We start from the raw sequence: 13,348 nt of genomic DNA, 5'->3' as shown, positions 1-13,348 counted from the left end.
AAACAATTAAGTCATATGAAGTTTGAGGAACTGGAGAGTGTCTGCCATTCAACAAAAGAATGAGTAAAGAAGGAGAGTGGTAAAGATTAAAGAAGAAAGCTGCTGATCAGAAAGACAAACTTGAAAATATCTACAGAAAATTTGGTGGTAAGTGTAAGTTTTTGATTGATCATGGGGTGGGCATTGAACATGTTGTGAACATGAGCAAGAAAGAGGTGGAAGAAGAATTCAGGAACATAACTGAGAAAATCCATTCTAATTCAAGTACTAGCAAAAGAAAATCCAGATTAATGACCTTAGCTGAAAAAAAAGAAGAAGGCATAGGAAGATGAGAAGGTAGTGTTGGTGGAAAGATTAATGACAGCAAGGGGAGAGGGGGAGAAAGCAAAGAAGATGAGCATCAAAGAAAAATTATCCCTCTATGAGTCTGAGATGGGGAAATTTAATGAAAATAAGAAAGGCAATCAAAGCCCACTCAGATCCCTCCTCTAATTCAAATGAAGGAGGAACCAGTTGAAAAAGCAAACTTGCGGACCTGGAAGACGAAAACAGAATCAAAACCTTGAAGGGTTTAATTATGAGCAAGGGCATGGCTGAGAATGTGTTTGACAATCTTGGAAAAGGTCAACTGAAGGAACTATTTTATACTGAGAAGGAGAACTAGGAAAGGTTGGAGGAAGAACAGAGGAAACTGTTGTCATTCCAGTGTGGACCAGGGGGGGAGCCTATCCATACACAAAGATCAACCCCATCTGAGCATTTGATAAAGAAACCATGGAAATGATTACAACTCTTACAAAGGAAGGTGTGGATTATCTTAGGCTGGTGATGATGACAAAAGATCAAGTTGTGAATCTTTATGAAGAATCTGGGCATGTGAGAAGACCAGTACCTAAAAAGAAATATACTCCAAGGGTCTCCACAGTAAGTGTCCCAATACCAACAACTAGATGTACATTCCAACGACAACAAAGGCCACCAACTGATGTGGACCTACCTAAAAATTTGTATTTTGATGCAAGAACCAAGACCTTGAAAGTCATTATATCAAGTGGAGATTTAAAGAATATTGTTTTCAATGATGACTTTCAGGACTTTAAGAGAGAACAACTTGAGGAGATTTCAAGAATGAATCTTTATGATTATCAAGACATGCAAAGGTTTGCAGGACAACAAAGGAATGAGCTTTTCAAATATTTGAAAGAACAATCCAGGAAAGGATTTCCTTTATTAAACAAAAAGAGGAAGCTGAAACTCTCAAATTTTGAAAGAACTAAGAGGCAGAGGAAGATGCTGGATATAGTGTTGGTTGAAGCTTCATACAAACAGAAAACCAGATATTCCAATCTTCTCACCAATATGAGAGAGTGCATAAGTATGAGGCGGCAGATGACCAGACCAAACTATGAAGTCCAGAAAAATGGCAAGATTTCTAAGATGGTCTTTGAACCAAAAGATCAATCTTTTATCTTAAGAAATGCTGATGGACTGGCCCTGGGCATCATTGAACACGACACTGACTTGGAGTTTCTTCACATGGAGGATTTAGAGGAGATAATCAGATGGAATATGCCGTATCGACATCCACGCCATAGGGAGATCTCTCTATTTAAAGAGAAGGTTGCTGCTATGGTATTTGACAGAAAAAGAGATGCCGGAAGCTCTAAAAGATGAAGATTTATTTGTCTTTCTGTTAAATTTGCTTTGTAATGTCCTTGCGACAGAATTCTCATATGTAAAATTTTCATTAAGTAATGTAATTTTTGCTTCTTGAAAGTTTGATGTGTATTTTAAAAAGTGTATGTAACCAATAGGTGTTTTAGTGTAGCTGAGAGTGTTCCAATCAAGGTGGAGATTGTTGGGATGAGAAAATTACTAAGGAAGATTGGAATCTTCTCAACCTCCTTGTAAAATGGCTAAGTATGAAAACCGAGCAAAGTTAGGCTTCCGAGCAATCTTCAACTTAGTCAAGCAAGGTATTTTGCTCTTCGAGCAAAGTTATCTTCTAGAATTATTCTTAAGTGTAAATTCGAGCAAACTACACTTCATCAAGCAAGGTTGTTCTTCAAGTCAAGCAAGGTTTGTTTCAGAGCAAACTCTTGACTAAACCAAGCTAAAACCAAGTATTTTGGGGGTTCGAGCAAGGTTTGATAATAAACAGTGGTTCAAGCAAGCTTGAAGGAAGTTAATGAAGAAATTACTCTAAGGACTTCCAACGATCAAGGTTCAACCTCGAGCAAGCTACATTGTCACCAGCACACTATGATTTGTTCAAATAAGTTAAGTAACAAAAGGTTGAAGGGATCTCTGAAGAACAAGTTTGCTCGTAGGGTATATATCGAGCAAAGTTTGATACTATCGGGAAGATTGAAGTCTGCTTGATGAATATTTTCTAAGGAAAATATTCTAAGTAAAGCTTACTTGGAGAACTGTTCCCAAGCACACTTAATGGTTACCAGGTCTGCTCAACAAAGACAAAAGCTGCAAAGCTTACTCCAAGTTCTGTTTACACTTAGTAACTTTTGTAATATGTTTGAATATGTTAAGAATCAATTATTAGGGTTTTTAGAAGGTGTCAAGGCATGCCTATTTAAGGGAAACTTTAGGGCACGCCGATGACACACCGGACACTGAGCGAATATTGTGATTTGACGGCTGTCTTTATCTTGTACGAAAAAGCTGCCAAAAATACAAACATTCCACCTAGAAACCCTAACTGATTCCTCATTTGTATCCTTCATAATATTAAATGGAAATCTTTTGAGTTTCTTTGTGTGTGTTACTTTTTTGTCCATTTAGCAATTACTTAAGTGTTAGTGTTTCCGCCATTAATACTTATTTGTTGTTCACAAAAGTAGTATTTCGTAACCTTCTTGTCGACACGACAGTGATTAAGTGAGATAATCGGGACCGACAGATAATACACGTTGTTCCTTATATGGATAATATATAGTGTTCCTTCTATGGATAATATATAGTGTTCCTTATATGGATAATAGTATATGTTCTTTTAATAGATGTTATGTAACGCTCCTCTTATGGATATTTATAAAAGTTGTTTAAGTGCAAGAATAAAGCTATAACTTACTCAGCGTAGCTGACATTTAGTATGCATGCAGGTATTGTTGATGACGTGGCAAGATTGAAGTGCGTACGAGGCTATCCATATTGAGGATTAGTCATAGAATGAAGTTGTCATGTAAAATGTTTTAACTTCCGCTGCCAACTGTATGTGCTTTCGCTGTAACTAACTAAGTTTAAGAGTAAATCCAATGCTAAAGTAGAGTTCCCGGGTTCGGGGCCTTACACTTATGCATTCGATGTGTTGTTTCCCTCCCCCCACGAAGGATGACTACCGTATATGAAGTAATCTTAACAAACAATATGATTAACACATCTTATTTAAAAACTAATTAAATGATGTTAAATTAAACAAAGATAAGACGATACTTCATTCAAATTTGGTAAGTCCGACTGCTCGTTATGATCTACAAAACCCGACTTCGTTCAAATCGGGAATATTCGACTCTGTATACAAATAGTCGCAACACGACCGTTTTGGCATAAAAATGTGAAAAAGATATATGGAGAATAAGCGTGATTGTGTATGTGTGATATGGAGGAGAAGCCAGAAGGCTTAAAAATCAAATTTGACTCTATACGCCTTATATAGGGCTATGCGGGATGTATAAAGTACTCCCAACAACCTGTAAGTGTCAAATCCACTGACATCTGATACCAGTACGCATTGTATAGCCCTAAACTAGACATATACGATACAAATAAGAAATGACAAAACTCTCAATACACGACATATAGGACTATATACCGTGTATTAAAGGGTTCCCCTAATTTTTGGACAGTATCTCATTACTCTATTATATCAAAGCATTCCCAGCCCATTCCCTACCATATATCCATATCTATCTATTCTAATAAAAGCCTACCATTTTTGTCACTTGTCAATACCATAACCCTCCTCACCTTTTTTCCAACTAATTTTCATATATAGTCCTTATCTTTTAAGTCATTTCAATATATGACATTAAAATTATATGTTTATTCTAACTAAATCCATTACTACATATGATAAGTATTCTCCATATGGATTGACAATAGACGATTAGTGAATTTTGAAGTGTTAATTAAAGTGTTTATTATGCTTTATATTCAAAATAAAAAACAATAAACATTCGATTCATAATATGTGGAATGAGACAATCGACTTGGACTAAATTTTGATAACGTCAGCGACTAAAACTTAGCCTTTAATACCTAAAAATATATATGATTTTAAAACTAAAAGTCAATTAAAAATTTGTCATACACAGAATATTAATGACAACAAATTTATCATCATCAATTTCAAATTTTAAAGATTCTAAGGATAATTATATCATCAAAGTTCAGGTATATGGTTTTTGGGATAATCATGTTTTTTTATAAACATGAGGAGATGTTCTCAAATGACATCATATTAATTGATTAAAAGCTATGATATTTTATGTGTATGAATATTTTTTTATTAGTATTATGAATACATATATTATCATTTATTTAGAGTTGGTATGTACTTGGAGAACTTTTTTTGTCACACGGATAACTATATATAGCTATATCAAGAGTTATAAGCAGACCTATATGTTACTTTATTAAAAGTTACAAGCAGACATTGACTAAAAATTTTGAATTTTGATAAAACAATGTATACGTGTTAATACAATCACAAATGTAGTATAAAAGGAAATTTTTACCTATTTGTAACATATTTGTGTAATCTTATGTAATTTCTGTAATTTTAATTTAATTGTAAATTTCTGTATTAACAATATATGATCAGTTTGTTGACTGTATTTCACTTAATGATCAAAGTTTAAAAATTTTCAACAATGACCCGTGTAATACACGGGCCTCAAACTAGTATATCATATAATTACACTAAAAATCACTGTATTTTCTCTCTTCTGTTTAATTAAATAATATTTTTTATACATTTATTATTATCTTTTCTTTCTCTCCACTTTTAGAAAATATAATATTATACGGTATGAATAGTGAAACCCCAAATTTAACTTTCTCATATAACATTTTCCCTCCTCTACTCACAATCACTCATATCATACCATATAGTTTACAAAACCTCCTCATACAAATATAAAGAATAAGCTGAGAATGCTCTTTATATCCTTTTCAACATAAACATTGTAAAGATCCAAATGAAATTACCCCTAATAATATTCTATCAACTTATTTTATTTATAAACTTCACATCGAATCAAAACAAAAATAGAAAATAACAATAACAAATTTAAATATACTTAAAGATACCAACACTAAAAGTTAAAAAAAAGTGAAAAGAAATGTATATAGTTTAACCAAAAGTCATTATTAATCTATTAGAAACGTTTTATTAATGGAAAATTTAAACAAGTTGATCTATTAATCAACTTATGGGAGATCCGAAAGGCCACATCCGTAAACGTTGACCAACGATCTCCGTCTATCTGACTCACTTTCAAATAAACTTAACGGATCATTTGTCACATGATTCAATTCAAAAACAAACAACGCACCTGAGGGAGGGATCCACCGGCGGCGTTGCACATTCTCCCCGTAAAAAATAACCGTCTCCAACAGCCGCACACATGTCATTCATGCAAACGTTTCTCCACCAATGTCCCTTCGTGGCCGGCGGTTTCAACCAACAACCGGTTCGCGTGTCGTGTTGTTCCTCCTCCGTGACGGTTGTGAAGGAAAATGCAGTGAGTAAATCTACAGAGAGGAGTGAGATTAGGCTTGGCTTGCCGAGTAAAGGTCGAATGGCTTCTGATACTCTCGATCTTCTCAAAGTATTATTAGTTTCCTTTCTATTCTTATTCTTATTTTGATTTTTATATATTAACTGCATTTTTGAATTCTGTTTTGTAAGGATTGTCAATTATCGGTGAGGCAAACGAATCCTCGACAATACGTTGCGGATATTCCTCAGGTTGGGCTAACTCGTTTCATTATTTGCGTAATGTATATCCATGAATTTGTTATACAACTAATAATAATTGCTAGGGATATGTAACAACCATATGATATTAATACATGAAGTAATGTTTTAGGTTTCGGAATAATTCCAAATTAGTTTTGCCTTTTGTCATGTAGGACAAATAAGCTATTGTTGCAAGTTTGACGATGAAATTAGAATCAGTTATGCTTTTATTATGTAGCAGGTTTGGCATCAGAAATCAGCAGTTTGACACTCTGAATGTTATGTTAATGAATATATATATAGGGAATCAGATAATAGTAGAACAATTGATATGCAGGAATATTAGGGGAAGTGGATTGCTGTAAAATGTTATAGTTAACTGAGAACATTGGTTTAAGTCTACATGAAGGCTAAAATAGACAAATCGGTGAATTTGTTATACTTCATGTTGTGTTCAACTAAATATTGATAGGGATTTGCAAGAAGTAATGTTTTAGGTTTGGCAAATACTTCCAAATTAGTTTTGCTTTTGTCAATTAGGACAAATAAACTATTGTTTCAAGTTTGACCATATCATCAAACTCAATCATGCTTTATGTAGCAGGTTTGGTATCATAAATCAATGACCTGACTATATTGTGAGTCAAAGTTGGGAAGAATATGTTATTTTAAAGGAAACATTGTGATTAGATGCATAAGCATGCTGTACTTGATGTGATGAAGTATTAAGCTTGTGGCAAAAGTTTACATGGTTGAAAGTGATATATTTACAATATTTAATTGCAGATTGCAAACTTAGAAGTCTGGTTTCAGCGACCTAAAGACATTGTACGGAAACTGGTTTCAGGGGATCTAGACCTTGGTATTGTTGGTCTTGACACGTTTAGTGAATATGGACAGGTAACACAATGTAAGGAACAATATGCTGTATATTGTCCTGATTGATGATTATTCTTGTTTCGAGTTGACATGGCCCCTTCTGTGTTTATGTGTTGTTTTCCTATTTAGTATATGTTAACCAGTATTTGTTATAGAATCATGGTATTACAAAGGGATGCAAGTTTTATGCAACCTAATTTCTCAAGCTGAAGATATGTATTACAGTATTAGAAGTAGGCCTGTAAATGCTAACCAAAAGTTCTGATGACTTACGAGTTTCTAATTTGACAGTAGGTAAATATCAGGATTTAATAGAACCAAGTTCAAATTCATGCTTAACTGTTACTCAGATACGAAGTCGATATATGTGTATTTCAATTAAATTTGATTAATGGCTATTGGTTAGTTCAAACTTGAATACAAATACTATAACCGTATCTCTACCTTCATATTCAAAATTGCTAAATATAGTGTGTAAAATAGTTGCTTTATTTGGATTTAAAATATTGCTCACAATTTTTTCTAAGATACCACCTTAGTCGAATGTGAATCTCGTTGATATCATATGGTGTTTGTCGAATTTGAATTTAGATATTGATTTGTTAATATCCATTGTATTCAAATTTGCTATTTGGATGTCACTTCATAATTCATATACTTTCATGAATTTTGCTTGACACGTTTTCATTCTTTTGAGTGTTTGTCTTTATAGCATTGATTATAATTCTGTTTGTTGATTGTTTCTCTAGGGAAATGAAGATCTAATTATTGTCCATGATGCACTCGCATATGGAGATTGTCGTTTATCTCTTGCTGTAAGTCGCTCTTATCTTTAATAACTGATTTAAGAACATTAACTATTATTTTATGACATCAAACTACACGTGTGACATTTTCTTCTCTACTTTTTAGATTCCAAAATATGGGATTTTTGAGAGTATTAATTCACTAAAGGAGCTAGCACAAATGCCTCAGTGGAGTGCTGAGAAGCCTCTAAGAGTTGCCACTGGTTTCACTTATGTAATCAATTTATTTCTTAAGAAATATTATTATAGTTTTTTTTTAGTATTTTGACCAAGTTGAAAGTTGACTTTGGTCTTTGCATCACTTTTCTTTATCTGCAGCTGAGTCCCAAATTTTTGAAAGAAAATGGTATTGAGCATGTAGCCTTTTCAACTGCTGACGGAGCACTGGAGGCAGCTCCTGCTGTGAGTCTTTCTTTCCTCAGTCAGAAACTATTCCGATTGCTAGTTAAATGGGCCATGTTTCCGGATTGGTGGATTGAACCCTAAAATTTTACGCAAATCCTAACACCACTTGAACCCAAAAATTGTGTAACGCACATGAACTGAAGACGACACATGTATTCGAGGGTTGACAAGAACACGACCCGTTTGACCCGATTTTCTTACATGTTAACACTTTAGATTCTAGTTTTAACGTATATTTTTGTTTTTTTGAAGCAATTATACTTTTGACATATATTTTTAGTTTTAACTTAATTTAAAGTTTTAAATTTCAGCATTTTTAAAATACCCTAATAGCTTAAAGTCCTACAAATCACGTTATGAAAGAATTTAATAATAAATTGATAAAATGGGTCAACTTGCCAATCCATTAGGTTGACACGAGCACGACCTGTTTAGCCAAACGTGTTAGTGGGTTTGACTCGAAACTGACCCGAACTTGTTTAAATTAAACCCAAACCCCGAATTTCATGTTAGCAATTGACACCCCTGATACACGAATATAAAGTGTATCCAGGTTAGGGTTGAATTTTTTACACGAATAAATATACAGGTCGTGTTTGGGTTAAATGGTTCAACCGCTAACGTGACCGATTGACCACTAAAACGACATCTTAAACGGTTCAAGCTCTAATTGTTACTATTTTGTATGCATAGATTTCTATGAAAACTAAAACTTATGTTATGACTCATCTTCATATATGTTGTTTCGGATAGCAAATGAATCTTTGTATGTTTATGTTTGTTTATTTTTTTCCACTTGTTTCTTTAGATGGGAATAGCTGATGCTATTGTGGATCTTGTTAGTAGTGGGACCACACTGAAAGAAAACAATCTCAAAGAAATTGAAGGTGGAGTACTGCTAGAAAGCCAGGTGAAGTTTATATGTACAGCCTGGCAAGCCTTTCTTAGTTTTCCAATTTGCTGACTTGAAATTTTTTTCAGGCTGTCATGGTTGCTAGCAAGAAGTCCTTAATCCAGCGAAAAGGTTTATTGGACATCACACACGAAATTCTTGAAAGATTCGAGGCGCATTTGAAGGCGATCGATCAATTTACAGTAAGCTGATTTTTTTAATTGGGCAAATTAAAAAAAATATATATCGAATATACACATTCAAAATACTTAAAATATCATATGTATCCATTTTATTGGATACAATTTATAATATAACCATTATACATTTATCTTTCTCCTTACACTTCAAATTCTAATATCCTTATGCAAATTTTATATTATGGTTTTCGCCTGGGTAAATATGAAATTATACCAAGTTTTGAGGGATACATGAAATTATTCCTTGTTTATAAATGGGGTTGAATCAAATAATAACCAAGTTTCAATATTATTTATTAAAATAACTCACTTTTCTCTAACAATAAAAACCCATTTAACTTTCATTATTGTAAATTTATTTTATTAATGTTAAATTTTCTTAAACTTTAGTGACTTAAATGGAACATACATAAAAGTATAAAACGTAGTTACTATTTAGTGTAGTGATTTCTCTTTCCAACTTGAGTTAAATGAAATGCTCTAAAACTTTGTTATTATTTAGTGAATTTTCTTTTTCTTCATAATTACCCCTGCTTCAGGTTAATTTGAAAAAAAAGGTTGCTTATTAGTAACCAAATTTCATATATGTTCCATATGAGTCACTTAATTTTAACCTATTTTTTTTAACATTTATAAAATATTTCACAACATTGAAACGTGAGTGATTTTTATAGTTAACAAAAAGTGTGAGTGACTTTAGGTTAACACTGAATAAACTTTGTTGCTATTAAGTGAAATATTCATTTTTATGTATCTATTTTTCATCTTCCATTCTAGGAAACTAGGTGCCTTTGAGTTTTATGTCTAATATAGTAATTATAAACAAATAATGCATCTCAGGTAGTTGCCAACATGAGAGGAAGCAGTACAGAGGAAGTAGCGGAGAGAATTTTAAGCCAACCGTCTTTGTCTGGTCTTCAGGTGAAGTTTTAACTGCATGTGTTTTAAATAACTACTAAACCTGCAAATTAAACGTGCATTTTAAATATGCGCAGGGACCAACTATAAGTCCAGTCTTCCATAAAGTTAACGGTGTGTCAACGCCGGATTATTATGCTATAGTAATTTGTGTACCCAAAAAGAAGTTGTACAAATCTGTTCAGCAGCTCAGAGCGGTACAGGATCTGAATCTCGACTAGTGTGATATTATTATTAATAATCATTTATAATTTTATATGCTAGTATTTTCTTGTTGAATTAGAGGTGGCAAGATGGGTTGGTCAGGCGGGTAGGGTAACGGATCAAATGGTATTGCCGGGTTAAGTTGGGTTGACTCCCGTGTTATGAATGACTACTAAAATTATGTTATTAGGGGTGTAAACGAAACAAACTGAGTCCTAGCTCCATTAGCTCAAGCTCGGCTCGAGCTCTTATTTTCTACTCGAACCAGGCTTGCAAGTAGTTTTTCAAGCTCGAGCTTGTTTATTGTTTGTTAATTCTTCTATATACATTTTTAATTTTTATTATTTTAATTATAAGTATAGCATAATATTTATTATTTAGTTATTTAATTATCAACTGCTGTATATAATTTAAGGGAAAATCCCCAAAATAGCCCATTTGAGGAGAGAGATTCCCCATTTGACCCCCATTTTTTTAATATTCCCAAACAGTTCATGCCAAACTTGTTGGCGTTGACAAATTTTAAACCAAATCCGTCGACGCCAACAACTTTTGAAATCCAATCAGAAGCATGCCACGTGTTCAAGTTTGTCGTCCTAGACAGTTTTTGAACCAAACTTGGGTGTGGACGACCAAACTAACTTATTTGTTTTTTTTAATATTTAATTATTATAACTAGTTTTACTCATATTTAGTTTTTCTTTTATAACTTTTAAAATATAAGATTTAACAAAATTTCGAATATACCGTTGAGACGAGCTTATTTTTATCTACGAGCCAATATAAATTTTACTTAAAACCGAGTTAGGCCAAATTTATGTCGAAACGTACAATAAGAACTTGACCCTACTCGGTTTTGAATAAAATTTATATCGGCACGTTGATAAAAATAAGTATGTCTCAACGGTATATTTGATTTTTTTTTTTAAATCTTATATCTTAAAAGTTATAAAAGAAAAACTAAATATGAGTAAAATTTATTATAATAATTAAATATAGAAAGAAAACAAATTACTTACATGGAAATAGATTAGTCAAAGCCCGAATTTGTTTTGAAATACCCAGTCAACGCCGAATTTTTTTTATGTGGGACGACGGGTTTGGTTCAAAACTTATCGGAGCCGGCGGATTTCGATCAAAACTTGCTGCGATGACGGATTTGGAACACGTTGGTTTTGGTTGGCTCAAAACAAATCTTGTCGCCGCTGACGAGTTTGACATGGACATTTTGGGAATATTTAAAAAAGTGGGTCATATGCCATATGGGGAATCTCTCTCCTCAAATGGGCTATTTTGGGAATTTTCCCTAAATTTAATTATAATATAAGTATATTAAAAAAAAGGTTACATAATTAATAGGCTCATGCTCAGGCTAGAGCTTGTTTAAGCTGGGTTTGGTTTGAGCTTTTAGCTAGCCGATCTTAAGTACTCACGCCTCACGGGCAGCTTGGCTTGTTTACACCCCACCCCTGCTTTCAGCCCATTCGACTTGACCCGTTCACCTGTTAGAGTGAACCACAACATGGATCTATCGCATCTATGACTGAGACCCTAATTGTTACAGTCTGCCCTTCCACTAAACTTGCTTTATATTTGGCCGTTTCTGATGGTGCAGATTGGAGGTAGTGGAGTTTTGGTGTCTCCTTTGACCTATATTTTTGATGAAGAAACTCCAAGATGGAATGAGCTTCTTTCAAAGCTCGGGCTTTAAATTGTTGCAAACTCGCAGTGGCGGGTCTCAAAGACCGAGCCGCTTTTTTGACATTTAATTTATTTGCTATGTTGTATCTCAAGAACCATGGTCATTGCTTGGTTAAAAAATCAGCCTGTGATGAAGCTTCTTCATAAGGAACACCTGTTCCCATATAGTCTGAATTCTTAATCGCATGTTGGATTCAGAATTTTTTATATAGAATGTTTTTATCTGTGATAGAGGTGTTGATGGCAAACTCCGTCTTCAAGGATTGTTATGTGATTTATTACGCTTTGTTAGTCGTTTTTGTATTGCAATGTATTTTTTACAGTATTTCTATTGATGTGCCATGTAAAAGGTAGTGTTTTAGTATCCAGATATACATCACATGCATCTACTAGAGCCAGTTATTGGTTTCATACGATCTGTTAGATCATATTTGTGATTGATATTAGTTAGAAGATATGATTTTTAAATAATGTTAGTATATGGCCTTTCACCTTGTAACCCCTAATTCCCTAAACACAACAACCAATACAACTTACAATATTGTACACGTGCAACGTGTTCTGATTTGATCCAATGCCTAAACTCCTAAAGGTAGTTCGAATTCATATGTTCCAATGCATTCATAATAAGCCTTCAGTGGAAAACTTATGCCCTGTCATAGTATGCTAATCCGTTCTAAGAAAATAATAGTTTGCCAATCATTAATCAATGAGAACGTATAATTAATGAAAAGTATAATTAGGCGTGAGACTACTTCTACTAGAAAGAATAATGGTTGGTAAAATTACCATAAACATCTGGGATGGTTATTGGACCGAGTATTGGTTCAGTTTTGAAGATTTTAATGGGTATGGTTAGAGGTGCACAAAAAACCCGAACCCGGAAAAATACCTGGAACCGGTTTTTTTTAATATCCGGGTTTTTAATACCCGAACCTACCCGTAGGGTACAGATAGAGTATGCATTTCAGTACCAAAACCCGTACCTGAACCGGACCTGATTTGTACCCTGTAATATCCGAAAACTGGAACCGGTTTTCCAATACCTGTAATTAAAAGTTTAAATAGCTTGATTTTTGTTAATTAAAAGTTTAAACACCGGAATTGAAGCATCATTTAGTCGTTTGGACCACCGTTTTGAGGTAAGTTTTACATCAATCAACTCGTATCCTCATTCTGATCAAAAGCCCTGAAATATCGGTTTGAAATTTGGAAAAAACTTAACATCGTTAAGTTTTTTTAACGGAGATCCAATGAAAACAAATGGTATGAAAGTTGGGACCGGTTATAGCTATTTTATAAGTTGAGATTATTATCGACCAACTGCATTAAGTTGGGATTAATAAAATCTAATTTGCCTTTT

General features: G+C 33.5%; 1 protein-coding gene across 1 annotated transcript; it reads left to right on the top strand.

Moving 5' to 3' along the window:
* The first annotated feature begins 5,645 nt into the window (after positions 1–5,645).
* LOC143589673 (ATP phosphoribosyltransferase 1, chloroplastic-like) lies at positions 5,646–12,206 on the top strand. Its single transcript, XM_077070369.1, has 11 exons — positions 5,646–5,849; positions 5,930–5,989; positions 6,767–6,880; positions 7,609–7,674; positions 7,772–7,879; positions 7,984–8,067; positions 8,879–8,980; positions 9,052–9,165; positions 10,003–10,083; positions 10,158–10,277; positions 11,900–12,206. The coding sequence occupies exons 1-11, from the start codon at positions 5,646–5,648 to the stop codon at positions 11,993–11,995; spliced, it is 1,149 nt and encodes a 382-aa protein (XP_076926484.1). The 3' UTR covers positions 11,996–12,206.
* The last annotated feature ends 1,142 nt before the right edge of the window (positions 12,207–13,348 follow it).

This window comes from Bidens hawaiensis, unplaced genomic scaffold (genome assembly GCF_021521415.1).
Source record: "Bidens hawaiensis isolate Kalapana, Puna unplaced genomic scaffold, B.hawaiensis_p1.1 tig00037710_1, whole genome shotgun sequence".
NCBI classification, from domain to species: domain Eukaryota; kingdom Viridiplantae; phylum Streptophyta; class Magnoliopsida; order Asterales; family Asteraceae; genus Bidens; species Bidens hawaiensis.
Note: the sequence above shows the minus strand (reverse complement) of the source record. Positions and strands in the feature narration are given on the sequence as shown.